General features: G+C 43.3%; 1 protein-coding gene and 1 non-coding gene across 17 annotated transcripts; both read left to right on the forward strand.

The window, feature by feature from the left end:
• The first annotated feature begins 1,664 nt into the window (after nt 1–1,664).
• Nucleotides 1,665–24,352, forward strand: LOC110509659 (cytotoxic granule associated RNA binding protein TIA1). 16 transcript variants are annotated; one of them, XM_090227094.1, is made up of 14 exons: nt 4,674–4,963; nt 14,945–15,041; nt 15,412–15,496; nt 15,742–15,835; nt 17,082–17,133; nt 17,401–17,455; nt 17,672–17,759; nt 18,124–18,199; nt 18,484–18,592; nt 18,736–18,831; nt 20,235–20,319; nt 20,449–20,599; nt 22,418–22,566; nt 22,752–24,352. In XM_090227094.1, the coding sequence occupies exons 8-14, from the start codon at nt 18,146–18,148 to the stop codon at nt 22,888–22,890; spliced, it is 783 nt and encodes a 260-aa protein (XP_090083220.1). In that variant the 5' UTR covers nt 4,674–4,963; nt 14,945–15,041; nt 15,412–15,496; nt 15,742–15,835; nt 17,082–17,133; nt 17,401–17,455; nt 17,672–17,759; nt 18,124–18,145; the 3' UTR covers nt 22,891–24,352. The 16 variants fall into 16 exon arrangements, with proteins under 16 accessions (XP_090083213.1, XP_090083220.1, XP_090083215.1 ...); XM_090227093.1 differs by having other exon boundaries at nt 4,708–4,963; nt 15,742–15,840; XM_090227097.1 differs by having other exon boundaries at nt 4,722–4,963; nt 15,742–15,840; nt 22,421–22,566.
• On the forward strand, nt 4,494–4,564 carry trnag-ccc (transfer RNA glycine (anticodon CCC)). The gene has a single exon. It is a non-coding gene; the product is annotated as a tRNA-Gly (tRNA).
• Nucleotides 24,353–25,920: the final 1,568 nt, after the last annotated feature.

Below are 25,920 nucleotides of genomic sequence, written 5' to 3' on the forward strand. Positions count from 1 at the left end.
CATTCTAACACCTGGATATGTTTATTTTTGAACCATTCCATTGTAGATTTTGCTTTATGTTTTGGATCATTGTCTTGTTGGAAGACAAATCTCCGTCCCAGTCTCAGGTCTTTTGCACACTCCATCAGGTTTTCTTCCAGAATGGTCCTGTATTTGGCTCCATCCATCTTCCCATCAATTTTAACCATCTTCCCTGTCCCTGCTGAAGAAAAGCAGGCCCAAACCATGATGCTGCCACCACCATGTTTGACAGTGGGGATGGTGTGTTCAGCTGTGTTGCTTTTACGCCAAACATAACGTTTTGCATTGTTGCCAAAAAGTTCAATTTTGGTTTCATCTGACCAGAGCACCTTCTTCCACATGTTTGGTGTGTCTCCCAGGTGGCTTGTGGCAAACTTTAAACAACACTTTTTATGGATATCTTTAAGAAATGGCTTTCTTCTTGCCACTCTTCCATAAAGGCCAGATTTGTGCAATATACGACTGATTGTTGTCCTATGGACAGAGTCTCCCACCTCAGCTGTAGATCTCTGCAGTTCATCCAGAGTGATCATGGGCCTCTTGGCTGCATCTCTGATCAGTCTTCTCCTTGTATGAGCTGAAAGTTTAGAGGGACGGCAGGTCTTGGTAGATTTGCAGTGGTCTGATACTCCTTCCATTTCAATATTATCGCTTGCACAGTGCTCCTTGGGATGTTTAAAGCTTGGGAAATCTTTTTGTATCCAAATACGGCTTTAAACTTCTTCACAACAGTATCTCGGACATGCCTGGTGTGTTTCTTGTTCTTCATGATGCTCTCTGCGCTTTTAACGGACCTCTGAGACTATCACAGTGCAGGTGCATTTATACGGAGACTTGATTACACACAGGTGGATTGTATTTATCATCATTAGTCATTTAGGTCAACATTGGATCATTCAGAGATCCTCACTGAACTTCTGGAGAGAGTTTGATGCACTGAAAGTAAAGGGGCTGAATAATTTTGCACGCCGAATTTTTCAGTTTTTGATTTGTTAAAAAAGTTTGAAATATCCAATAAATGTCGTTCCACTTCATGATTGTGTCCCACTTGTTGTTGATTCTTCACAAAAAAATACAGTTTTATATCTTTATGTTTGCAGCCTGAAATGTGGCAAAAGGTCGCAAAGTTCAAGGGGGGCGAATACTTTCGCAAGGCACTGTACAAATGAAATAAGTAAAACAGTATGTACACACTATGTGACCAGCGTTCCATTATTAAAGTGACCAGTGATTCCATGTCTATGTACATAGGGCAGCAGCCTCTAAGGTTCAGGGTTGAGTAACCGGGTGGTAGCCGGCCAGTGACCGTGACTAAGTTCAGGGCAGGGTACTGGATGGAGGCCAGCTTAGTGTTGGCTATTTAACTGTCTGGCTGCGGTGGCTGCAGTGTGCAGACACTGCAGAATGCTGATCCTGTACCCAGGACCAGATGCTCCGAACCTGGAGGAGCTAGTCCAGAACCAAGTCCTGAAACGGGAAGACCAGAACCAGGGAGACCAGGATGTGAGGGCAGTGGGACACAACATCATCATCATCATCCTCGACAGCACCTGGAGCCAGGCCAAAGACATTTTCCTGAGAAACACCATTCTCAACCAGCCCAAACAGGTGGAATTGCAACAGTCCAATAGGGCACAATGTATGTAGTACAATGTAACCAGGGTAAGTAAGTATAATGGACGCAGGGTACTTTACATTGGGGAAGTATTGATTAAGTACAATGAAACCAATTTAATAGTCCCAAAAGTGCAAACTACTAGCTAAATCAAGCGCTTTCAAGTATATAAACTCAGCAAAAAAAGAAACGTCCTCTCACTGTCAACTGCGTTTATTTTCAGCAAGTAAGTAAATATTTGTATGAACATAACAAAAAACAACTGAGACATGAACTGAACAAGTTCCACAGACATGTGACTAACAGCTATGGAATAATGTGTCCCTGAACAAAGGGGGGGTCAAAATCAAAAGTAAAAGTCAGTATCTGTAGTGGCCACCAGCTGCATTAAGTACTGCAGTGCATCTCCTCCTCATGGACTGCACCAGATTTGCCAGTTCTTGCTGTGAGATGTTACCCCACTCTTCCACCAAGGCACCTGCAAGTTTCTGGGGACATTTCTGGGGGAATGGCCCTAGCCCTCACCCTCTGATCCAACAGGTCCCAGACGTGCTCAATAGGTTTGAGATCTGGACTCTTCGCTGGGCATGGCAGAACACTGACATTCCTGTCTTGCAGGAAATCACGCACAGAACGAGCAGTATGGCTTGTGGCATTGTCATGTTGGAGGGTCATGTCAGGATGAGCCTGCAGGAAGGGTACCACATGAGGGATAAGGATGTCTTCCCTGTAAACGCACAGTGTTGAGATTGCCTGCAATGACAACAAGCTCAGTCCGGTGACGCTGTGACACACCGCCCCAGACCATGACGGACCCTCCACCTCCAAATCGATCTCACTCCAGAGGCCTCGGTGTAACGCTCATTCCTTCGATGATAAACGCAAATCTGACCATCACTCCTGGTGAGACAAAACCATGACTCGTCAGCGAAGGGCACTTTTTGTCAGTCCTGTCTGGTCCAGCGAGGGTGGGTGGGTGCCCATCAGGCCTACAAGCCCTCAGGTCCAGCCCCTTGTGAACATATCAAAATACTTAAACTTACATGCAAAATACCTGCTGTTAACTTTTAAATGATTGGAATGAATTATCCAAAGAGAGTATAAAGATTTTCAGCCTATTGCGGACAGTCTAAGCATTGATGGAGGGATTGTGCGTTCCTGGTGTAACTCGTGCAGTTGTTGTTACCATCCTGTACCTGTCCCGCAGGTGTGATGTTCGGATGTACCGATCCTGTGCAGGTGTTGTTACACATGGTCTGCCACTGTGAAGATGATCAGCTGTTCATCCTGTCTCCCTGTACCGCTGTCTTGGGTGTCTCGCAGTATGGACATTGCAATTTATTGCCCTGGCCACATCTGCAGTCCTCATGCCTCCTTGCAGCATGCCTAAGGCACGTTCATGCAGATGAGCAGGGACCTTGGGCATCTTTCTTTTGGTGTTTTTCAGAGTCAGTAGAAAGGCCTCTTTAGTGCATTGAAGGAGACAGGTAAATAAGGATATTTAAGCCTTGAGGCAATTGAGACATATATTGTGTATGTCTGCCGTTCACAGGGTGAATGGGCAAGACAACAAATTGAAGTGCCTTTGATCTGGGTATGGTAGTAGGTGCCAGGCTCGCTGGTTTATGTCAAGAACTGCAACGCTGCTGGGTTTTTCACACTCCTTAATTTCCTGTGCGTATCAAGAATGATCCACCACTCAAAGGACATCCAGTGCATTGGAGTCAACATGGGCCAGCATCCCCGTGGCACGTAGAGTCCATTCCCCAACGAATTGAGGCTGTTCTGAGGGCAGCCTTAACCTTCTGCGCATAAGGCCGCCACAGACCCACACCATGATGCCGGGGGGGCCCTTTACAAACAACCTTCCTGAACAGGGCCAGGTCCAGGGAGTGTTTCCCTGTGCTGCTGTCACTGTATGTGACTTATTATTTCCTCTTCCTGTCTCCTCCGGGTTCTGTTGAAGCCTCTGCAGGCTCTGTGCTCCTTCCAGCTGCAGCAAGGGGCCCAGGTCCACCACAGCTGCCCTAGATGAGGCACTACTAGGTTGTGTCTGAAAGGAATGGACACCCTGGCCTATCCCTCATGTAGTTCACTACTTTTGACCTGAATGTAATTTCAGTTAATTTCTTCCACTTTTCCCAGATCTTTGTGCAGTACACTGCCATTCAGGCTCCCTCAAGGATTTAAAGCTGCAATATGTAACTTTTTGTGCGATCTTACAAAATGCACATAGAAATGCGAGTTATAGATCTGTCATTTTCATTTAAAGGACGTCCCAGAAGCAGTATATCTGTTCTATGTATATCTTAAGTTTTACTTTCAGTTCTGTAGACCAGCTTCAAACAGCTGAAAATACAATATTTGTGGTTATGGAAAATATATTTCACAGCGGTTTAGATGGTACAATGATTCTCTACACTATACTTGCTTGTTTTGTCACATAAACTGAAATTAGGCAAACTATTAGAATTTGAACAACCAGGAAATAGACAAGTGATTTCTGCATAGTTCACCTTTAAAATAATTGGATCAGAGTGCATGGTGTGGCTACCATAGAAGATATAACTGTTTTATATCTATGCTGGCTACCTCCATATTTCCAATCCAATGTGTGGTTATTTTAAATGATATCTTATTTGTTTTTATACATATGTTGAAATAAATTATGAATAAGAAAAGTGACTGAATTCCTATTTGATTATGTAAAACATTGTGATGGAATGCTGCCTGTGAACTAAAGGACATCTGAACAGTATTTGACATAACCCATCCACCCGCGACTGGCCCAGTTTGCGCACCTGAGAGCCCGCGGGAAAGACTGATGTGTTAACAGAAACGGGTAGGACATTGCATCGCGCCGCTGGTGTAGTGGTATCATGCAAGATTCCCATTCTTGCGATCCGGGTTCGATTCCCGGGCGGCGCAAGTATTTTTGGTACATTTTATCGCAATTTTCTCCTACATTTTGGATGCACATCAAACCAAATGTAAACCATGCCATCTGTAGCACAAATATGAGTTTGGTCATTCTGACAGTGCTTTCAACGAAGCCACGGTGCGCATGCGAAGACGTATATCCGCTCTCTTTCTCCGCCATCTTATGTCGCCTTTCCATTGTTCATTGAAGTTAGCAGGGGTGGCGGAGCTATTTACTGCGCATTAAAACATTTCGGGGATATTGTTCAGTTGACATCAGCAAAATAGGGGGAAGGAGAAAGAATCCAAGGTCATCATAGAATACGTGACACACGCGGATTTTTCGTTCAGGGTTCGATCTCACACCTCGTCGGGAAATATGATGGACGACGAACAACCCAAAACCCTGTATGTATGAATAGCGGCAAGCTAACTAGCCGACTGACCGTTTATTTTAAGTATCCATCATGTAGCCGTGCATGTATCAATTGCATTTTCTTAATATGTGGTCGGTAATAGTCATGTCAGTCAGTTCTCCACCCTCCCGTTTTCTAGTTGTGAGCCAGCCGCACTGGCTAACTTAGCTAGTTAACAACATGTCAGACGTGTCCATTTTTTAGACAAAGCAAAGGCTGTATTTTGTTGCGAGCAATGTTGCCACTGCACAATATTTTCGAAAGCCACCTTTTTAAAAATCTCAACATTTATTGATATTGCGATGTTCTTCTTAGCCTATACTACGGGAGCTAACTGTTAATGGTTGTATATTTTGGGAATAGCAGCTATTCGAGAAAGACTAGCATGCTTGCTAACTAACGTTAACTGTTTTCGGCTGCATGCCGGGCCTCTAGTTTCTGTATTATGCGAAGCAATGTCGTTGTAATCAGTCTGATACCTTTCCACACCGGTGGCCATACTCTACAATGTCTGTGAAATCGTAACCTACCTGCTAACGTTTGCTAGCTAGCTACAATTTAACTAGCGACACTGCTCGGCGTACACCAGCAATCAGACGTCCGTGTTATGTTGGTTTGCTAACTTAATTAACCAACGTTCCCTAACTTACCGTTCATCATACCGCTACAAATCTGAGATTCAGATTGGGTTTGTCAGCTACCATTTGTATGTCGGTGTTGTTACTACAACACTGCCATGTATGATAGCGAATGCACGTAGCTAGTTAGTTAAGGAACATAATACATGTAATGCAATGTGAAAGCGTGGCCTAGTCTTGTCGGATGCCGAGTTTTAGTTTCTGCAGCCTATAGGCTCCTAACGTTACTATCTCTCAGGAAATTATAACCGTGAATGTTACTATATTATGTTGCTGTTACAGTCACGTAAATTCAGGTGTGACAATGTTACAAATAATATGTACAGTGGCTGTAAAATAGGGTCGGGTGTTTACTGTTTCCAAACAGCCCAGCTGACTTTACTTCACTGTTGTTTTTCTTCTTTGTATGGCGCATCCCTTTCTTGGTTTCAGTATCACCTCAGTTGGCTTCTTCATGTGTCCACTGGTTATACCGTGCCTTGCTTGGGCTGGTATCCATTTTACGTGAACTCCCAATATCCCAAATGCGTTTGAAATCAATAACTTTTTTTTTGGACAACCTCCACTTTGATTTAAACAACACTTTACATACATGTTTGCCCATAGAATACGTTTTCAGAAAGCAGATTTTTTGGACCTGTGTGCCAAAACGTTCAGGAGATAAAGGTGCTCGAAGTTGACATACCATGAGACATCTTTGGAAGCCTGTTCCCACCACCCCCCCAAAAATGTATCAGACAGAGTTATGAGGTAGTCTATCGAATGAATATTTTAGTGCAATGTGCCAAATGCCTGTATCGCAAGAAACACTTTTTGTTGTTGAGTGTTCTATGTCTTTTTGGTCTTCGCTCCTTCTGTGCCCGTGTGCACCTTCACACACAGACACCAAGCCCCTCCACCTGTCACTCACAACTAACGACGAGAGATGACGTCTTCCTCTCTGACAACAAGTAACTTAAACTCGCTGTTTGAGATTTGGTCCAACAGAATCAGTTATATGCACACCGAAACACTTAGATACATTATTTTACTGTAATAGACGAGAATTGAACGTTTATAATGATGCTCTTTTTATGTATTAACTCCCAAAACGTAGAACAGAGCAGACCCTACTAAAACTAGAGTAACAATGAACATGATTGTGGAAAGTGTATGCTCAGTTCTTTTGCTCGAAGCATTGCAGTACCGTGTACCACTGGCAGCGTTTTAGCCACAGACTAATGTGCTAGCCGTCTAGTCTGCAATGAGAATAAAAATACATGTTTATATAAGGAATTGGGAACTAGTTTTAATTCTGAGAAAGAAGTATCTTCTTATCCAGGTGGGCCACTTGATTTCAACATCTAAACAAAGTGAACAGACTTATGTTGTTCAAACAGTTGGAGACGAAGAGAAGGGTGTATTCATAACAGTTCAACTGTTCTACCTTGTTAGCAAGCAAACATATCCAAGTTGGCTAGACTTATTTTTATGCCCATTGCAGACTAGACAGCTAGAACATATAAATCAAAATAGGTTACACTTTTTTTGGTTACTACATGATTCCATGTGTCATAGTTTCATAGTTTTGATGTCTTCACTATTCTACAATGTAGAAAATAGTAAAACTAAAGAAACCCTTGAATGAGTAGGTGTCAATACTTTTGACTGGTACTGTAAGACCCTTTGCTATGAGATTCAATTGAGCTCTGGTGCATCCTGTTTCCATTGATCATCCTTGAGCTGTTTCTACAACTTGATTGGAGTCCTCCTGTGCTAAATTCAATTGATTGGAGATTATTTGGACTGGCACACCTGTTATATAAGGTTGACAGTGCATGTCAGAGCAAAAACCAAGTCACGAGGTCAAAGTATTGTCCGTAGAGCTCCGAGACAGGATTGTGTCGAGGCACAGATCTGGGGGGAGTGTACCAAAACATTTCTGCAGCACTGAAGGTCCCCAAGAACAGTGGCCTCCGTCATTCTTAATCGGAAGACGTTTGGAACTACCAAGACTCTTCCTAGAGCTGGCCACCTGGCCAAACTGTGCAGTCGGGGGAGAAAGGCCTTGGTCAGGGAGTTGACCAATAACCTGATGGTCACTAACAGAGCTCTTCTGTGGAGATGGGAGAACCTTCCAGAAGGACAACCTTCTCTGCAGCACTCCACCAATCAGGCCTTTGTTAGAGTGGCCAGTCAGAAGCCACACCTTAGTAAAAGGCACATGAAACCCTGCTTGGAGTTTACTCTCAGACCATGAGAAACAAGATTCTCTGGTCTGATGTAACCAAGACTGAACTCTTTGGCCTGAATGCCAAGCGTCACATCTGAAACCTGGCACCATCCCTACGGTGAATCGTGGTGGCAGCATCATGCTGTGTGGATTTTTTTCCACGTCAGGGACTGGGACACCTAGTCAGGATTGAGGCAAAGATGAACGGAGCAAAGAGTGCTCAGGACCTCCGACTGGGTGTGAAGGTTCATCTTCCAACAGGACAACGGCCCTAAGCGCATAGCCAGGACAACACAGGAGTGACTTTGGGACAAGTCTCTGAATGTTCTCGAGTGACCGAGACTTGAACCCGATCGAACATCGCTGGAGAGACCTGAAGCAAAGCTCCCCATCCAATCTGACAGAGCTTGAGATCAGCACAGAAGAATTGGAGAAAATCCTCAAATATAGGTGTGCCAGGCTTGTAGCATCATACCCAAGTAGACTCAATGCAGTAATCGCTGCCAGAGGTGTTTCAAAGTACTGAGCAACGGGTATGAATACTTACGTTTCATTTTTTTTTTTTTTTATAAAGTTAAATATTCTGCATACCAGTTTTTGCTTAGTCATTATGGGTTATTGTGTGTAGATTGAGGGACAAAAACAATTGAATCAATTTTAAAATAAGGCTGTAACATAATGTGGAAAAGGTTGAGGGGTCTGAATACTTTCTGAATGCACTGTTATATGGTGAATATGGTGAATTGCCCTTAACTTTGAAAAAAAACAACTAAGCTTTTTAGGCCAGATCATCCAGCTTTAGTAATAAGTCATAATTGAGATACTAAGTCATTATGAGATATGCAAGTCTGGATCATGGACATTGAATAGTCTGGGATTCAAACAATAACAACGCATTTCCCTGCTACTTTATTTGGTTAACAGTTGAGGAATGGGGCGGGAGAAACGTAACCGTTCTCAAATACATAGACGCAAAGACCCTGAAATTATAGTTTTAACCACTTTTTGAAGTTATACAGTGTCCGTTTTTAAAAGGGCAAACTGGGATTGGTACATACATTTTTTGGGACTTTTTAAGTTGTTCATATAGACCTTGAGTGTAACTTAGGGGACTGGGAGCAACAGTCTTACCCCATCAGAACCCAAAATAGTATTTAAAAAAAAAATTTAACAATGAATTTGTAAACAAATACTGTTTAGCTTCAAAACATGGTTAAAACTATAATTTTGATGTCGTGGGTGGTCAGTACTTGCATCCATATGTGAAAGTCCTTGCGTCTCTGTATATGGTTGACTACATTTCTCCTGCCCCGTTCTTAGTGGCGGGGAAGTGCTTTGTTGTTTGAATCCCAGATTGCCCCTGCAGGACTGTTCAATGTCCATGATCCAGACTTACTATCTCATGATAATGACTTAGTAACTCATAATTATGACATAGTATCTCAAAACTCCTACTTTAGTTGTTATTGAAATAACTTGTAAGTACTACCACAAAGATGACTGCCGGTCCACCCACTGTCGAATGGCAACTTTGAATATACATTACCATTTATCTGTGTTCATATGATTTCAATAGGTTTCCTATAGAAGATTGACAGTATAATTTTAAACAGATATTCCGATTTCAAGTCAACATTCTCTGACGTGTGGACCTCCAACCATCTTTGTGGTACCATTTTTGAAAGTTGACATTTTAAAATTTTGATCAGTGAAAACATACCCACCCTGTATTCAAGAGCATGTTCTGTCTCAACCAATGGTGTGCAAATCACAAAAAACATCAATGTAAAATTGGGTCTAAGCTACAAATGTGATTATGTAAAAATTAGGAGTTTACAAGATTGTAGATACTTGAAGTTTAAATTACAATTTCTATGAAACATTATTCCTTCCCTTTACTTAGTTATGTGTGTATTAGGGAGAGGTCGACCGATTTAATCGGAATGGTCGATTTTAATTAGGGCCGATTTCAAGTTTCCATAACAATCGGAAATCGGTATTTTTGGCTGCCTTTTTTTCTACCTTTATTTAACTAGGCAAGACAGTTAAGAACACATTCTTATTTTCAATGATGGCCTAGGAACGGTGGGTTAACCGCCTTGTTCAGGGGCAGAACGACAGATTTTCACCTTGTCAGCTCGGGGGATCCAATCTTGCAACCTTACAGTTAACTAGTCCAACGCTCTAACCACCTGCCTCTCATTGCACTCCTCAAGGAGCCTGCCTGTTATGCAAATGCAGTAAAAGCCACGGTAAGTTGCTAGCTAGCATTAAACTTGTCTTATAAAAAACAATCATAATCACTAGTTATAACTACACATGGTTGATGATATTACTCGTTTATCTAGCGTGTCCTGCATTGCATATAATCGATGCAACGCTGGGGGATGATTTAACAAAAGCACATTTGCGAAAAAAGCACAATCGTTGGACGACTGACTGTACCTAACCATAAACACCAATGCCTTTCTGAAAATCAATACACAGAAGTATATATTTTTAAACCTGCATATTTAGCTAAAATAAATCCAGGTTAGCGGGCAATATTAACCAGGTGAAATTGTGTCACTTCTCTTGCGTTCATTGCACGCAGAGTCAGGGTATATGCAACAGTTTGGGCAGCCTCGCTCATTGCGAACTAATTTGCCAGAATTTTACGTAATTATGACATAACATTGAAGGTTGTACAATGTAACAGGAATATTTAGACTTAGGGATGCCACCCGTTAGATAAAATACAGAACGGTTCCGTGCTTCACTGAAATAATAAACGTTTTGTTTTTGAAATTATAGTTTCCGGATTCGATTATATTAATGACCAACGGCTCGTATTTCTGTGTGTTATTATGTTATAATTAAGTCAGATTTTTTTTAGAGCAGTCTGACTGAGCGATGGAAGGCAGCAGCAGGCTCGTAAGCATTAATTCAAACAGCACTTTCGTGCGTTTTGCCAGCAGCGCTTCGCAAGCACAGTGCTGTTTATGACTTCAAGCCTATCAGCCTAATGGCTGGTGTAACCGATGTGAAATGGCTAGCTAGTTGTGCGCGAATAGCATTTCAAACGTCACTCGCTCTGAGAATTGGAGTAGTTATTCCCCTTGCTCTGCAAGGGCTGCGGCTTTTGTGGAGCGATGGGTAACGCTGCTTCGAGTGTGGCTGTTGTCGATGTGTTCCTGGTTCGAGCCCAGGTAGGGGCGAGGAGAGGGATGGAGGCTATACTGTTACAACTATATATATATATATATATTTTTTTCACCTTTATTTAACCAGGTAGGCTAGTTGAGAACAAGTTCTCATTTGCAACTGCGACCTGGCCAAGATAAAGCATAGCAGTGTGAACAGACAACACAGAGTTACACATGGAGTAAACAATGGCGACGAATATGTAGCGAGGGCCAGCCGACTAGAGCATACAGGTCGCAGTGGTGGGTGGTATAAGGTGCTTAGGTGACAAAACAGATGGCACTGTGATAAACTGCATCCAGTTTGCTGAGTAGAGTGTTGGAAGCAATTTTGTAGATGACATCGCCGAAGTCGAGGATCGGTAGGATAGTCAGTTTTACTAGGGTAAGTTTGGCGGCGTGAGTGAAGGAGGCTTTGTTGCGGAATAGAAAGCCGACTCTAGATTTGATTTTCGATTGGAGATGTTTGATATGAGTCTGGAAGGAGAGTTTACAGTCTAGCCAGACATCTAGGTACTAATAGATGTCCACATATTCAAGGTCGGAACCATCCAGGGTGGTGATGCTAGTCAGGCGTGCGGGTGCAGGCAGCGAACGGTTGAAAAGCATGCATTTGGTTTTACTAGCGTTTAAGAGCAGTTGGAGGCCACAGAAGGAGTGTTGTATGGCATTGAAGCTCGTTTGGAGGTTAGATAGCACAGTGTCCAAGGACGGGCCGGAAGTATATAGAATGGTGTCGTCTGCGTAGAGGTGGATCAGGGAATCGCCCGCAGCAAGAGCAACATCATTGATATATACAGAGAAAAGAGTCGGCCCGAGAATTGAACCCTGTGGCACCCCCATAGAGACTGCCAGAGGACCGGACAGCATGCCCTCCGATTTGACACACTGAACTCTGTCTGCAAAGTAGTTGGTGAACCAGGCAAGGCAGTCGTCAGAAAAACCGAGGCTACTGAGTCTGCCGATAAGAATATGGTGATTGACAGAGTCGAAAGCCTTGGCAAGGTCGATGAAAGACGGCTGCACAGTACTGTCTTTTATCGATGGCGGTTATGATATCGTTTAGTACCTTGAGCGTGGCTGAGGTGCACCCGTGACCGGCCCAGAAACCAGATTGCACAGCGGAGAAGGTACGGTGGGATTCGAGATGGTCAGTGACCTGTTTGTTGACTTGGCTTTTGAAGACCTTAGATAGGCAGGGCAGGATGGATATAGGTCTGTAACAGTTTGGGTCCAGGGTCTCTCCCCCTTTGAAGAGGGGGATGACTGCGGCAGCTTTCCAATCCTTGAGGATCTCAGACGATATGAAAGAGAGGTTGAACAGGCTGGTAATAGGGGTTGCGACAATGGCGGCGGATAGTTTCAGAAATAGAGGGTCCAGATTGTCAAGCCCAGCTGATTTGTACGGGTCCAGGTTTTGCAGCTCTTTCAGAACATCTGCTATCTGGATTTGGGTAAAGGAGAACCTGGAGAGGCTTGGGTGAGTAGCTGTGGGGGGGGGCGGAGCTGTTGGCCGAGGTTGGAGTAGCCAGGCGGAAGGCATGGCCAGCCGTTGAGAAATGCTTGTTGAAGTTTTCGATAATCATGGATTTATCGGTGGTGACCGTGTTACCTAGCCTCAGTGCAGTGGGCAGCTGGGAGGAGGTGCTCTTGTTCTCCATGGACTTCACAGTGTCCCAGAACTTTTTGGAGTTGGAGCTACAGGATGCAAATTTCTGCCTGAAGAAGCTGGCCTTAGCTTTCCTGACTGACTGCGTGTATTGGTTCCTGACTTCCCTGAACAGTTGCATATCGCGGGGACTATTCAATGCTATTGCAGTCCGCCACAGGATGTTTTTGTGCTGGTCGAGGGCAGTCAGGTCTGGAGTGAACCAAGGGCTATATCTGTTCTTAGTTCTGCATTTTTTGAACGGAGCATGCTTATCTAAAATGGTGAGGAAGTTACTTTTAAAGAATGACCTCAACTGACGGGATGAGGTCAATGTCCTTCCAGGATACCCGGGCCAGGTCGATTAGAAAGGCCTGCTCACAGAAGTGTTTTAGGGAGCGTTTGACAGTGATGAGGGGTGGTCGTTTGACTGTGGCTCCGTAGCGGATACAGGCAATGAGGCAGTGATCGCTGAGATCCTGGTTGAAGACAGCGGAGATGTATTTGGAGGGCCAGTTGGTCAGGATGACGTCTATGAGGGTGCCCTTGTTTACAGATTTAGGGTTGTACCTGGTGGGTTCCTTGATGATTTGTGTGAGATTGAGGGCATCTAGCTTAGATTGTAGGACTGCCGGGGTGTTAAGCATATCCCAGTTTAGGTCACCTAACAGAACAAACTCTGAAGATAGATGCGGGGCAATCAATTCACAAATGGTGTCCAGGGCACAGCTGGGAGCTGAGGGGGGTCGGTAGCAGGCGGCAACAGTGAGAGACTTATTTCTGGAGAGAGTCATTTTTAAAATTAGTAGTTCGAACTGTTTGGGTATGGACCTGGAAAGTATGACATTACTTTGCAGGCTATCTCTGCAGTAGACTGCAACTCCTCCCCCTTTGGCATTTCTATCTTGACGGAAAATGTTATAGTTGGGTATGGAAATCTCAGAATTTTTGGTGGCCTTCCTGAGCCAGGATTCAGACACGGCAAGGACATCAGGGTTAGCAGAGTGTGCTAAAGCAGTGAGTAAAACAAATTTAGGCTTCTGATGTTGACATGCATGAAACCAAGGCTTTTTCGATCACAGAAGTCAACATATGAGGGTGCCTGGGGACATGCAGGGCCTGGGTTTACCTCCACATCACCCGCGGTGATAGTGCCTATAAGAACATCCAATAGTCAAAGGTATATGAAATACAAATGGTATGGAGAGAAATAGTCCTATAAATACTATATTAACTACAACCTAAAACTTCTTACCTGGGAATATTGAAGTCTCATGTCAAAAGGAACCACCAACTTTCATATGTTCTCGTGTTCTGAGCAAGGAACTCAAACGTTAGCTTTTTTACATGACACATATTGCACTTTTACTTTCTCCAGCAGTTTGTTTTTACATTATTTAAACCAAATTGTACATGTTTCATTATTTATTTGAGGCTAAATTGATTTTTATTGATGTATTATATTAAGTTAAAATAAGTGTTCATTCAGTATTGTTGTAATTGTCATTGTTACAAATAAATAAATAAAAATCGCCCGATTAATCGGCATTGGCTTTTTTGTTCCTCCAATAATCGGTTTCGGCGTTGAAAAATCATAGTCGGTCGACCTCTAGTATTAGGTAGTGGTTGTGGAATTGTTAGATATTGCTTGCTGCACTATCGGAACTAGAAGTACAAGCATTTCGCTACACTCGCAATAACATCTGCTAACCAGGTGTATGTGGCCAATAAAATGTGATTTTAAAATAGTTTGACAATCCTGTTTGTAAGCTTTTTAAATGATACTAATCTCAACCGTTTGTTTTCCACTGATGAAGACATGGATGTTTCACTGTATGGTGGTGTATGCAACATTGTCAACTTTGAGCACCTTTATCTCTTGAATATTTTGTCATTCAGGTCCCAAAAAGTAACTTTCTGAGCACTTCTACACTCAGCCAATATGTGTGCAAGGTTTTGTTCAAAAGGGATGCTGCCAAAAGTAATTGAATTCAAATGGATTTACCCAATGTAAAACTGAATCAGTCAATGCAACCTCTTCCTAATGGTTAGCTGTGAGGTAGAATAGTGTGGTTTTAAAGGAACAGTTCATCCCCAAAATAACAAACGATTCCAGACGGTTTCACACCTCAGCAACATTGTGGATGGTGGTGAACCATCCCTTTTAAATCCAGATCTTCTTAACCACACTTCCTTGTCTATTTATTGTCTGCTAAGTGGAGCATCCATTTCTCTTGTATTTGCTGGGCTGAGCCCAGGGTGTCCATGCTGATGTGTTGTCACTGTGCTGCAGGTATGTGGGGAACCTGTCCCGGGATGTGACCGAAGCCCTCATCATGCAGCTGTTCGGCCAGATTGGACCCTGCAAGAGCTGTAAAATGATAGTAGATGTGAGTCAAAAATCAACCTTTCTGTTGTCTGGGAATGAACCTTCTCCAATCAGATTCCCGTATTATTCTGCTCAGAATGTCTTAACGCTGCGCCATGTTCAGTTAGAACAAACCCGGAGAAAATGTAAAATAATTATAATATTAGCATTATGTGAGGGGATTACCTCCGCTTTAAAAAAATAAATAAATCTCTAGTTTTGTGCCAACCAAACGTTGACCATGACTAGGGGCTTATTCAGTGGTCTGCAGCACATAGAACATTGCAGAAATGTAATGTGTCGAGCCTATAAGAAAACAAACAATTCCCTGTTGAACATGACGAAGAGGAATGTCTGTCCTATACAATACTGCTTTATCTGGTACCCCACAGAATGTGCCCCAGGACGGATTATTCCAATAGGACAACAGCGTTGACCAATATTAGCCAGGAGCCTGTTTAAGAACACTGTACTGCTGTGAGTCTTACCTCTGGGATTGATTCATATTGGGATCCTGTGTCTGTCACTCGAAATAGAAGAAAGACGTGTTGTTTGGCCAATCTCTTAATGATGACGAATGTTCACGGATTTGAGTTGCATAGGCTAGCTAGAGCTGCCCATTTACATTGCAAGGAGGGAGACTCAACTAGGCCTTTTTTACAATGGTAGGATGAAATTCCCAGTTCTGACGTTAAAAAGTCCCCGTTCTTGTCCCCCTCCAGACGGCAGGTAATGACCCCTACTGCTTTGTGGAGTTCTACGAACACAGGCACGCTGCCGCGTCACTCGCAGCCATGAACGGTCGTAAAATAATGGGTAAGGTAAGCTATCGTATCTACAGGGTGAGTCGGCTTGGGGAGGGGAGGTTTGGCCAAAAGACAGGAGGAAGGAATTGAAGCCAAGTTCAAATCAGCCCCCAGACACTTGACTTGATGCAGGTCTGGAAAGGTCGGATGTGTGCGAGCATTATGGCAGACCGATGAGAAGTGTCTAGGGGTAGCAACTGATGCCCATTGACTGGGTATCACATTGCATCATGGGTATCGCACTGCGTCATGTTGTCCGTTCAACCCAAACCGTTTACATTAAACCTCAGTAAGTATGACATGAATGGAAAGGGTTTCCTGATTGGTCAATAATACCACAACACCAGAAGAAAGTTTTGTAGGGTACTTAGGTTCGGTCTGACTGGGTGGCAGCATGTCTTCCAACGATAGGGTACTATGTTCCTCAACTAGATTTTGGGGTTTCTCCATTCTGCTCTGGTTTTTAGATAATACTACATATTCCGTAGATGGTGTCTTATATACATTAGGAACACCCTGCAGGCCTCAATCTCGAATTAACGGGGACGTTTGACACGGTGTAATTTGACTGAATTAGATGGTGCCATTTGTATGGGTTTGAAGCCTGCCGATGTCTCTCACTGGAAGTAAAACGTCTTGTTCCTTTGGCCTGAGGGGAAATGCTGAACGAATGAGCGTGGAGGAGGGATTGAATCCAAACACTGTATGAAACACCTGTTGATAAGATGTTATGGATTCCTCCCAAAAATGTTTAGTGTTATTTAACTACAAAATGTAGCTTTTGCTAGTGATTTTTTTCTTTTTTTTCCGGATTCTGTGCCGTGACCCTGACCCTGCCGTCCTCGATTGGGTGTAGCTAATAGCTTCTTCTCATCCTCTGTCCTTACCCTCTGTGGTCGGAGTTCTCGCTCAATCCTGCTGGTAGACAAAGCCTCTGGACTGCGCCCATGTAAACGGGTTCATGCTCAGAAGAGAAGTCTTGTCATAGCCAATTAGTATCGGCAGCACGTCCCATGACTTTAAACCTGGTTGGGTTGTGTAATCTTTCTAAGTAGTGCCCCCCCCCCCCCCCCCCCCATTAACCTGTTTCAAATAACACTTCTCTACTTCTACACTGCCAGCCTTTATTATAATAATAATTATTATTATTGTGTACAATGTGTTCTTTTGCAAATTCCTTTGCATAAAGAATCCAGATAATAACTATACTATATCTCTAAAGACACATTCAGTTGAAAATATTTTATCCTCAACAGGTAATGAAGGACCATTTGAGGAGTAATACAAGTTCGTAAAATTCACTTGTTTGTAAGTCCCTTGTTATTTGGACCCTTTTATTTTTTAACTTCCTAGACGTTTTGTTCCAAATTTGATTGATTAGACAGTGAGACTGAATTGTGACAGTCTTGAGTGTGAGCAGGCTTTCCCTCTTATCATTGTGTGACTACAACAAGCCCTCTGATCGGCAAACAGATGGACAGGTGTGCTGTCCAAGTAAGGCTCGCTTTTCACCCCTCTTTCCGGCTCTCTCTCTTTCTCTCTCTCTCTTTCTTTCTCTTTCTTTCTTTTCTTCAGGAGGTCAAAGTGAACTGGGCCACAACCCCTAGCAGCCAGAAGAAAGACACAAGCAGTGAGCATTATCTCCCTTGATACTTTGACACGGCCCATACCCAACTGTGTTTTAAAGGAGTGTAGCGCCTGTATAACGCATGGGGGGGGGGCTAGACTGTGCTTGGTGCATTCAGAGCACATTTATGTTATCCAAGAATATTCCAAGAATTGTTAGCATTGGTGCCTAAAATGAGTTGGCTATATAAAAAAAAAAAACGTATGATTCTGTGTTCAGATCACTTCCACGTTTTCGTCGGAGACCTCAGTCCTGAAATCACCACGGATGACATCAAAGCTGCCTTTGCCCCCTTTGGGAGGATATCGTGAGTGTTCTCTCTGCTTCTCCTTACCCAAGTTATTATCTTGGTTATGCTTATTCAAAACACTATAAAAATTGTGACTGTATTGATTGAACAGAAGAGAACAACAATCTGTACTCACAGCATTCATCTGTCAAATATGTTCTCTACAGATCTTTTTCGCGTATCTCTCAAGAAGCAAATATGCACAACAGAACTTCTTAGAATCCTACTTATCAAGTGCTTTGCAGCCTCCCTGGACAGAAACCCAGGGAGCCGGTGGCAAGGAAAAGCTCCCTGGAAACACTGCTCCGTAGGATTTATTCTGTGGCCAGAGGCCATAACTTGCTCTCGTCTTGCCAACTGTAGTATTTCTGTCTGTTCGTAGTGATGCCCGGGTGGTGAAAGACATGGCTACTGGCAAATCTAAAGGCTATGGCTTTGTGTCCTTCTTCAACAAATGGGTGAGTGTCCCCCACCACCCTCGGCCTACTGCTCACTCTTGGGTTTGTGGCTTGTAAGAAATTATTAGCGTCGGCGCGAAGAGTGTGAGCCTCCAATCCTTTGTTGTTGTCCCCCCCCCCCCCCCCCAGGCAACAGCCAGCAATGTTTAGCCAAGCAAATACCACTCTGTAGTTGATTCGCTACGTTGGTGTAGATAAGGTTTAGATTCTAGGTTATACCGTGATTACTACCACCATGCTTTATAAAGTCTGTGGATATTGGAACTGTGTGTGTGTGCGTGTAGGATGCAGAGAATGCCATCCAACAGATGGGAGGTCAGTGGTTGGGAGGACGGCAGATCAGGACCAACTGGGCCACCCGGAAGCCCCCTGCGCCCAAAGCCACCTACGAGAGTGAGTTAGACACACACCTCTCACTGCTCCAAAGAATGACTTGCACACACCTGTTGGCATTGAATACAAAAAAAAAAGATTGTCCGTCTATTGTCATTCAAGTTTTAAAAGCATCTTCTATTCCTCCCCAACTTGTGGAGCAGCGAACACAAAGCACCTGTCGTTTGAGGAGGTTGTGAACCAGTCCAGCCCCAGCAACTGTACCGTCTACTGTGGAGGAGTCACTGCAGGGCTTACAGGTATAGAACTACCCTGGGGGTTTCCTTTAGGAAAATGGACAACGTGACCAGAAAGGTTTGTCAAAAGGGGAAAACTATTTGAAAGGGCGCACCTGATGCACGCGGTATGGGACTGAGATGATAATCTCCGTTAGACACTTGGGTGAATCTAAAGATGCAACAAACTAGGATAGGTTGCTAATATGATTAGGATTGTTCATTTGGCTTTTGGACAATGAAAGAAAGTTTGTTATAGAACTGGAGAAAATTGTCGAATGAAGAAGTCTTTCATAGGGAGCGCGTGGCAAAAAGGTCTAACTGGGGAGGGGTTTGTGGCGAATGTAGCCTATAGGCATCTCTCTCCAACATGCATGCGCTCTGCTCTCCAGACTCCACTCAGCTGTTTCCCGCCTATTCTTGTGCATTTGTTTCATGTGAATTGTTTGCCCTTTGTTTCTTTTGATCAATTCAAATTAGTGGCTTCGACTATTTCAGCCACAACTGTTGCTGAGGTGTGTAAAATCGAGCACACCGCCATGCAATCGCCATAGACAAACAATGACCGAAGAATGCCTTACTGAAGAGCTCAGTGACTTTGAACGTGGCACCGTCATAGAATGCCACCTTTCCAACAAGTCAGTGTGTCAAATTCCAGCCCTGCTAGAGCTTCCCAGTCAACTGTAAGTGCTGTTATTGTGAAGTGGAAATGTCGAGAAGCAACCACGGCTCAGCCGCGAAGTGGTTGGCCACACAAGCTCACAGAGCGGGACCGCTGAAGCGCGTAGCGTGTAAAGATCCTCTGTAACACTCACTACCGAGTTCCAGACTGCCTCTAGAAGCAACGTCAGCACAAGAACTGTTCATCGGAAGCTTCGTGAAATGGGTTTCCATGGCCGAGCAGCCGCACACAAGCCTAAGATCGCCAACTGGTATGGAGTAGGTGTGATGGTTTCTAAACCCCCTGCTACTGTGATTTTCAATGTGAAATAATCTACAGTGGATCTACAAGCTTCGGCTGGAATGGTGTAATGCTTGCCGCCAACTCTGGAGCAATGAAAACACGTTCTCTGGAGTTATGAATCACGTTACACCATCTGGCAGTCCAACGGAAGAACTGGGTTTGGCTGATGCCAGGAGAACGCTACCTGCCTCTGCATAGTGCCAACTGTAAAGTTTGGTGGATGAGGAATAATGTTCTGGGGCTGTTTTTCATGGTTCGGGCTAGGCCCATTAGTTCAAGTGAAGGAAATCTTAACGCAACAGCATACAATGACATTCTAAACTATTCTAACTGCAGTATAACTAGAAGCCCCTCTCCTCTCTACAGTATCACTAGTATCTCTCCTCGCTACAGTATCACTGTGATCGTGTTAATATAGGACTGACAGGTATATAACTTTCCTCTATTTATTTCCCCTCCTTAGAACAACTGATGAGGCAGACCTTCACCCCCTTCGGTCAGATCATGGAGATCAGAGTTTTCCCAGACAAAGGCTACTCGTTTGTGAGGTAAGACCACAGACTCAGTGTGTTTTGAGATTTACCCATATTGCAGTTGGACTGCAGTCATTGCCGTGTAACTGCTCACTATGACCCCGTCTCACCCTTGTCCCCCTCGCACGTCTCTACCTGGCTTAGGTTCAACTCCCACGAGGGAGCGGCCCACGCCATAGTGTCAGTGAACGGGACGTCCATAGAGGGTCACGTGGTGAAGTGTTACTGGGGGAAGGAGACCACAGACATGGTCAGCCCCATGCAGCAGGTACAGGTGCCTCAGCTCACACCGCAGGTAACATCTCCCTTTCTCATACAATGTCCATTACTGTCTATTACATATCTGTATATTGTATGTTATAACACGTGTATGTGTATATAATATATACAGTTGAAGTTTACATGCACCTTAGCCAAATACATTTAAACTCAGTTTTTACACAATTCCTGACATTTAATCCTAGTAAAAATTCCTTGTCTTAGGCCAGTTAGGATAACCACGTTATTTTAAGAACGTGACATGTCAGAATAATAGTAGTGTTTTGTATTTCTTTCATCACATTCCTAGTGGGTCAGAAGTTTACATACACTCAATTAGTATTTGGTAGCATTGCCTTTAAATTGTTCAACTTGGGTCAAACATGTGTAGCCTTCTACAAGCTTCCCGCAAAAAGTTTGGTGAATTTTAGCCCATTCCCCCTGACAGAGCTGGTGTAACTGAGTCAGGTTTGTAGGCCTCCTTGCTCGCACACTCTTTTTCATTTCTGCCCACACATTTTCAATAGGATTAAGGTCAGGGTTTTGTTGTCCTTAAGCCATTTTGCCACAACTTTGGAAGTATGCTTGGGGTCATTGTTCATTTGGAAGACCCATTTGCGACCAAGCTTTAACTTCCTGACTGATGTCTTGAGATGTTGCTTCAATATATCCAAATAGTTTTCCTCCCTCGTGATGCCATCTATTTTGTGAAGTGCACCAGTCCCCCATGCAGCAAAGCACCCCCACAACATGATGCTGGCACCCCAGTGCTTCACGGATGGGATGGTGTTCTTCAGTTTGCAATCCTCCCTCTTTTTCCTCCAAACATAACAATGGTCATTATTGGCTAACAGTTCTATTTTTGTTTCATCAGACCAGAGGACATTTCTCCAAAAAGTATGATCTTTGTCCCCATGTGCAGTTGCAAACCATAATCTGTCTTTTTTATGGCGGTTTTGGAGCAGTGGCTTCTTCCTTGCTGAGCGGCCTTTCAGGTTATGTCAATATTGGACTCGTTTTACTGTGGATATAGATACTTTTGTACCGGTTTCCTACAGCATCTTCACAAGGTCCTTTGCTGTTGTTCTGGGATTGATTTGACCTTTTCACACCAAAGTACATTCATCTCTAGCAGACAGAATGCGTCTCCTTCCTGAGCAGTTTGACGGCTGCGTGGTCCCATGGTGTTTATACTTGCGTACTATTGTTTGTACAGATGAACATGGTACCTTCAGGCATTTGGAAATTGCTCCCAAGGATGAAACAGACTTGTGGAGGTCTACAATTTTTATTCTGGGTTCTTGGCTGATTTCTTTTGATTTTCAAATGATGTCAAGCAAAGATGCACTGAGCTTGAAGGTAGGCCTTGAAATAATATCCACACGTTCACCTCCAATTGACTCAAATGATGTCAATTAGCCTATCAGAAGCTTCTAACGCCATGACATAATTTTCTGGAATTTTCCAAGCTGTTTAAAGGCACAGTCAACTTAATGTATGTAAACTTCTGACCCACTGGAATTCTGATAGTGAATTGTAAGTGAAATAATCTCTGTAAACAATTGTTGGAAAAATTACTTGTGTCATGCACAAAGTAGATGTTCTAATTGACTTGCCAAAACTATAGTTTGTTAACAATACATTTGTGTAGTGGTTGGAGTCATTAAAACCCGTTCTTCAACCACTACACAAATTTATTGTTAACAAACTATAGTTTTGGCAAGTCAATTAGAACATCTACTTTGTGCACTTTGTGCTAAGTGTTTGTAAACGTCTGACTTCAACTGTGTGTGAGAGTTCAAAATGGGCCTGCTAAGGGAAACCGACAAACATAGTTGATCTCTAATCTCCACAGCAGAACAAAATTGGCTTTGCAGCGCAGCCCTACGGCCAGTATGCCCAGTGGTACGGTAACGCCCAGCAGATTGGCCAATACGTGCCCAACGGGTGGCAGGTGCCGACCTACGGAGTCTACGGACAGGCCTGGAACCAGCAGGGCTTCAAGTGAGTACTCATGAACTACCGAAGAGAGGTAAACAAAAACAAGAAAGTATTTGATTGAAATGCAGCCCTGATGTCAGGATGAGACTACTATGAAGTGACAGTGGCCCTTAAAGAGCATTCTTGTTGTTGTTCAAGTTTCTTCTCTCCATCCTTCGTCTGACCTCTGACCTCTTGTCTGTGTGCAGTCATTTACAGGCGGGTGCAGGGTGGACGGGCGTTGGAGCGGTCAGTAATGGCGGCGTGGTGGAGCCTGGACAGGGAGTCAACGGTGCGGTGCTGGCCAACCAGTCGGTCATGGGCACCGCTGGCTACCACACCCACTGATCAACGCCGGCCCGGCAGTCCAGCGTCGGCCTCCTACCCTCCCACCACCACCACAGGGATCCTACACACGGGGCGGACATGTTCCCCATCTTTTACAACACGATTTAAGAACTCTATGGCGGGGAGTGGGGATGCGTGATTCCACCTCTTCCTGTCCAGTTCCCCCAATCCTGGTTTTTACATGTAAGTTTAAAGGAGGCGGAGATGAGGCTTGTGTGTCATCCATCGGAGGTCGGAGCGTTTCCCAGTCCTGGGATATAAGATACATGCATATAGATATATGCACACAAACACACACCCATGTCCACACAGACACACACATACTCTACAAAGGTCTTTGGCCCCGTGTCAGATCGATTGACTCAAGAATCAGAAAGGACTATGCCATTTTTAATTAAAAAGTACTATTAAATAAATACACCATAAAAAAGAAAACGCGACTCCTTTTGGATTTGCTTTTTCTTGTTGGTTTGTTTAAGAACAATTTCAACTGCTGATATCGTTTAAGAAACGACGCTTTGCCTGTTTTTGTTTCGGGACTGTCATTTTAAGGAAATGTTTATAGCAAGGACACCATGGAATCATGTGAAAATGTAAGAACCTTTTTTTGTTTATCATTTATTTTTGTTGATCAAATGGATGTCAACTGTGGAATTTTTTAAAATACGATTTTCAATCTCAACTAAAAACCAATTGCAGGGATTACTGCCACTGTTCTTTCTTTACGAGGCAGACATATTGCACAATACTATTACTCTTAGTTACCTTTTCACACAATTTGATGTTACAAAAATTCTAGGTATTTTGAATTGTTTTGCATTCCACTTTATTTTTCCTTTTGAAACGTTTATTTTACTGTTTTGTATGTAAATAACCAAACAGTCTGTTAAACTGTTCTGACAAGGCTTAGAGGGGGGAAAAACCTCATGTTAATTATGGAAGCTTGCTTGTTTTTTTTTGACTGGTGGCCCGGGGGTAAGGGATCATTAACAGTAGACGTGGGCATATTAGCGTCACTGTCTAATGCTGGTTCAGGACAATGTAAGGACAGTACAACATTTGATTCTTCCAGGGGCCTGTGAGGAGAGAACAGCAAAATGAGCTAGACCGAAAAGTAATGTAGACTTAGTTGTTCTGTGTATAAAACCTAAATATTGAATTTTTTTTTGCTTTATTTTTTATTTTTATGATAAAGTAGTAAATAGTTCTAAATAAAAACTTGAACGGATCAGAATTGAACTGGTTCCCCCTATGGAGTTGATTTAATAATACCGTTGGTCGAGACCCCTTGTTTTGCCTTATTTTGGGTTAATTTCATTTGAACCAACCTATTATCATAAACGGCTCAAAGTCCGATTATTTTCCGACCTTGTGTTTTGAGGCGGTGTTTTTGGGGGGTTATGTTGATGCTACAACGTGTTCTTGCTTTGTCCCATTAAAATGCTGATGTGTATAAACACTGCTTGTGGGAACTGTTCACATCTCTTCACTGTTCTTGTTACTGTATTTAAAACCGCTTGATGTGAGCGTGGTTCAGTCTTGCAATTAAATGTTTTTTGTTTACAATGAGCTTGCATGTAATGTTCAGATCCAGTGATTTTTTTTAAATCAGAGCACGTTGTGTTAGTAGCAGAAACTGGAATAATTGAACAGAGCAGGTACCTACAGTACAGAACCTTTTGACACAAGCTGTTGAGCATGAATTTATGAACTACGGGTATAAACCAACAAAATACACTGAACAAATATATACAGTGCATTGCGAAAGTATTCGGCCCCCTTGAACTTTGCGACCTTTTGACACATTTCAGGCTTCAAACATAAAGATATAAAACTATTTTTTTGTGAAGAATCAACAACAAGTGGGACACAATCATGAAGTGGAACGACATTTATTGGATATTTCAAACTTTTTTAACTTTTTTTTTTTTTTTAAATCAAAAACTGAAAAATTGGGCGTGCAAAATTATTCAGCCCCCTTAAGTTAATACTTTGTAGCGCCACCTTTTGCTGCGATTACAGCTGTAAGTCGCTTGGGGTATGTCTATCAGTTTTGCACATCGAGAGACTGACATTTTTCCCCATTCCTCCTTGCAAAACAGCTCGAGCTCAGTGAGGTTGGATGGAGAGCATTTGTGAACAGCAGTTTTCAGTTCTTTCCACAGATTCTCGATTGGATTCAGGTCTGGACTTTGACTTGGCCATTCTAACACCTGGATATGTTTATTTTTGAACCATTCCATTGTAGATTTTGCTTTATGTTTTGGATCATTGTCTTGTTGGAAGACAAATCTCCGTCCCAGTCTCAGGTCTTTTGCAGACTCCATCAGGTTTTCTTCCAGAATGGTCCTGTATTTGGCTCCATCCATCTTCCCATCAATTTTAACCATCTTCCCTGTCCCTGCTGAAGAAAAGCAGGCCCAAACCATGATGCTGCCACCACCATGTTTGACAGTGGGGATGGTGTGTTCAGCTGTGTTGCTTTTACGCCAAACATAACGTTTTGCATTGTTGCCAAAAAGTTCAATTTTGGTTTCACCTGACCAGAGCACCTTCTTCCACATGTTTGGTGTGTCTCCCAGGTGGCTTGTGGCAAACTTTAAACAACACTTTTTATGGATATCTTTAAGAAATGGCTTTCTTCTTGCCACTCTTCCATAAAGGCCAGATTTGTGCAATATACAACTGATTGTTGTCCTATGGACAGAGTCTCCCACCTCAGCTGTAGATCTCTGCAGTTCATCCAGAGTGATCATGGGCCTCTTGGCTGCATCTCTGATCAGTCTTCTCCTTGTATGAGCTGAAAGTTTAGAGGGACGGCCAGGTCTTGGTAGATTTGCAGTGGTCTGGTACTCCTTCCATTTCAATATTATCGCTTGCACAGTGCTCCTTGGGATGTTTAAAGCTTGGGAAATCTTTTTGTATCCAAATCCGGCTTTAAACTTCTTCACAACAGTATCTTGGACCTGCCTGGTGTGTTCCTTGTTCTTCATGATGCTCTCTGCGCTTTTAACGGACCTCTGAGACTGT

This window comes from Oncorhynchus mykiss, chromosome 29 (genome assembly GCF_057628025.1).
Source record: "Oncorhynchus mykiss isolate SJ-2025 chromosome 29, ASM5762802v1, whole genome shotgun sequence".
Lineage (NCBI taxonomy): Eukaryota > Metazoa > Chordata > Actinopteri > Salmoniformes > Salmonidae > Oncorhynchus > Oncorhynchus mykiss.

What these genes read in the sequence shown, in the direction of transcription:
- LOC110509659 (XM_036967416.2), top strand. Translation starts at nt 4,935, where the DNA reads ATGATGGACGACGAACAACCCAAAACCCT. An exon ending in TGTCCTTCTTCAACAAATGG is followed by an intron (nt 18,200 to 18,483) that starts GTGAGTGTCCCC and finishes GTGTGCGTGTAG; the next exon opens with GATGCAGAGAATGCCATCCA. An exon ending in AAAGGCTACTCGTTTGTGAG is followed by an intron (nt 20,320 to 20,448) that starts GTAAGACCACAG and finishes TACCTGGCTTAG; the next exon opens with GTTCAACTCCCACGAGGGAG.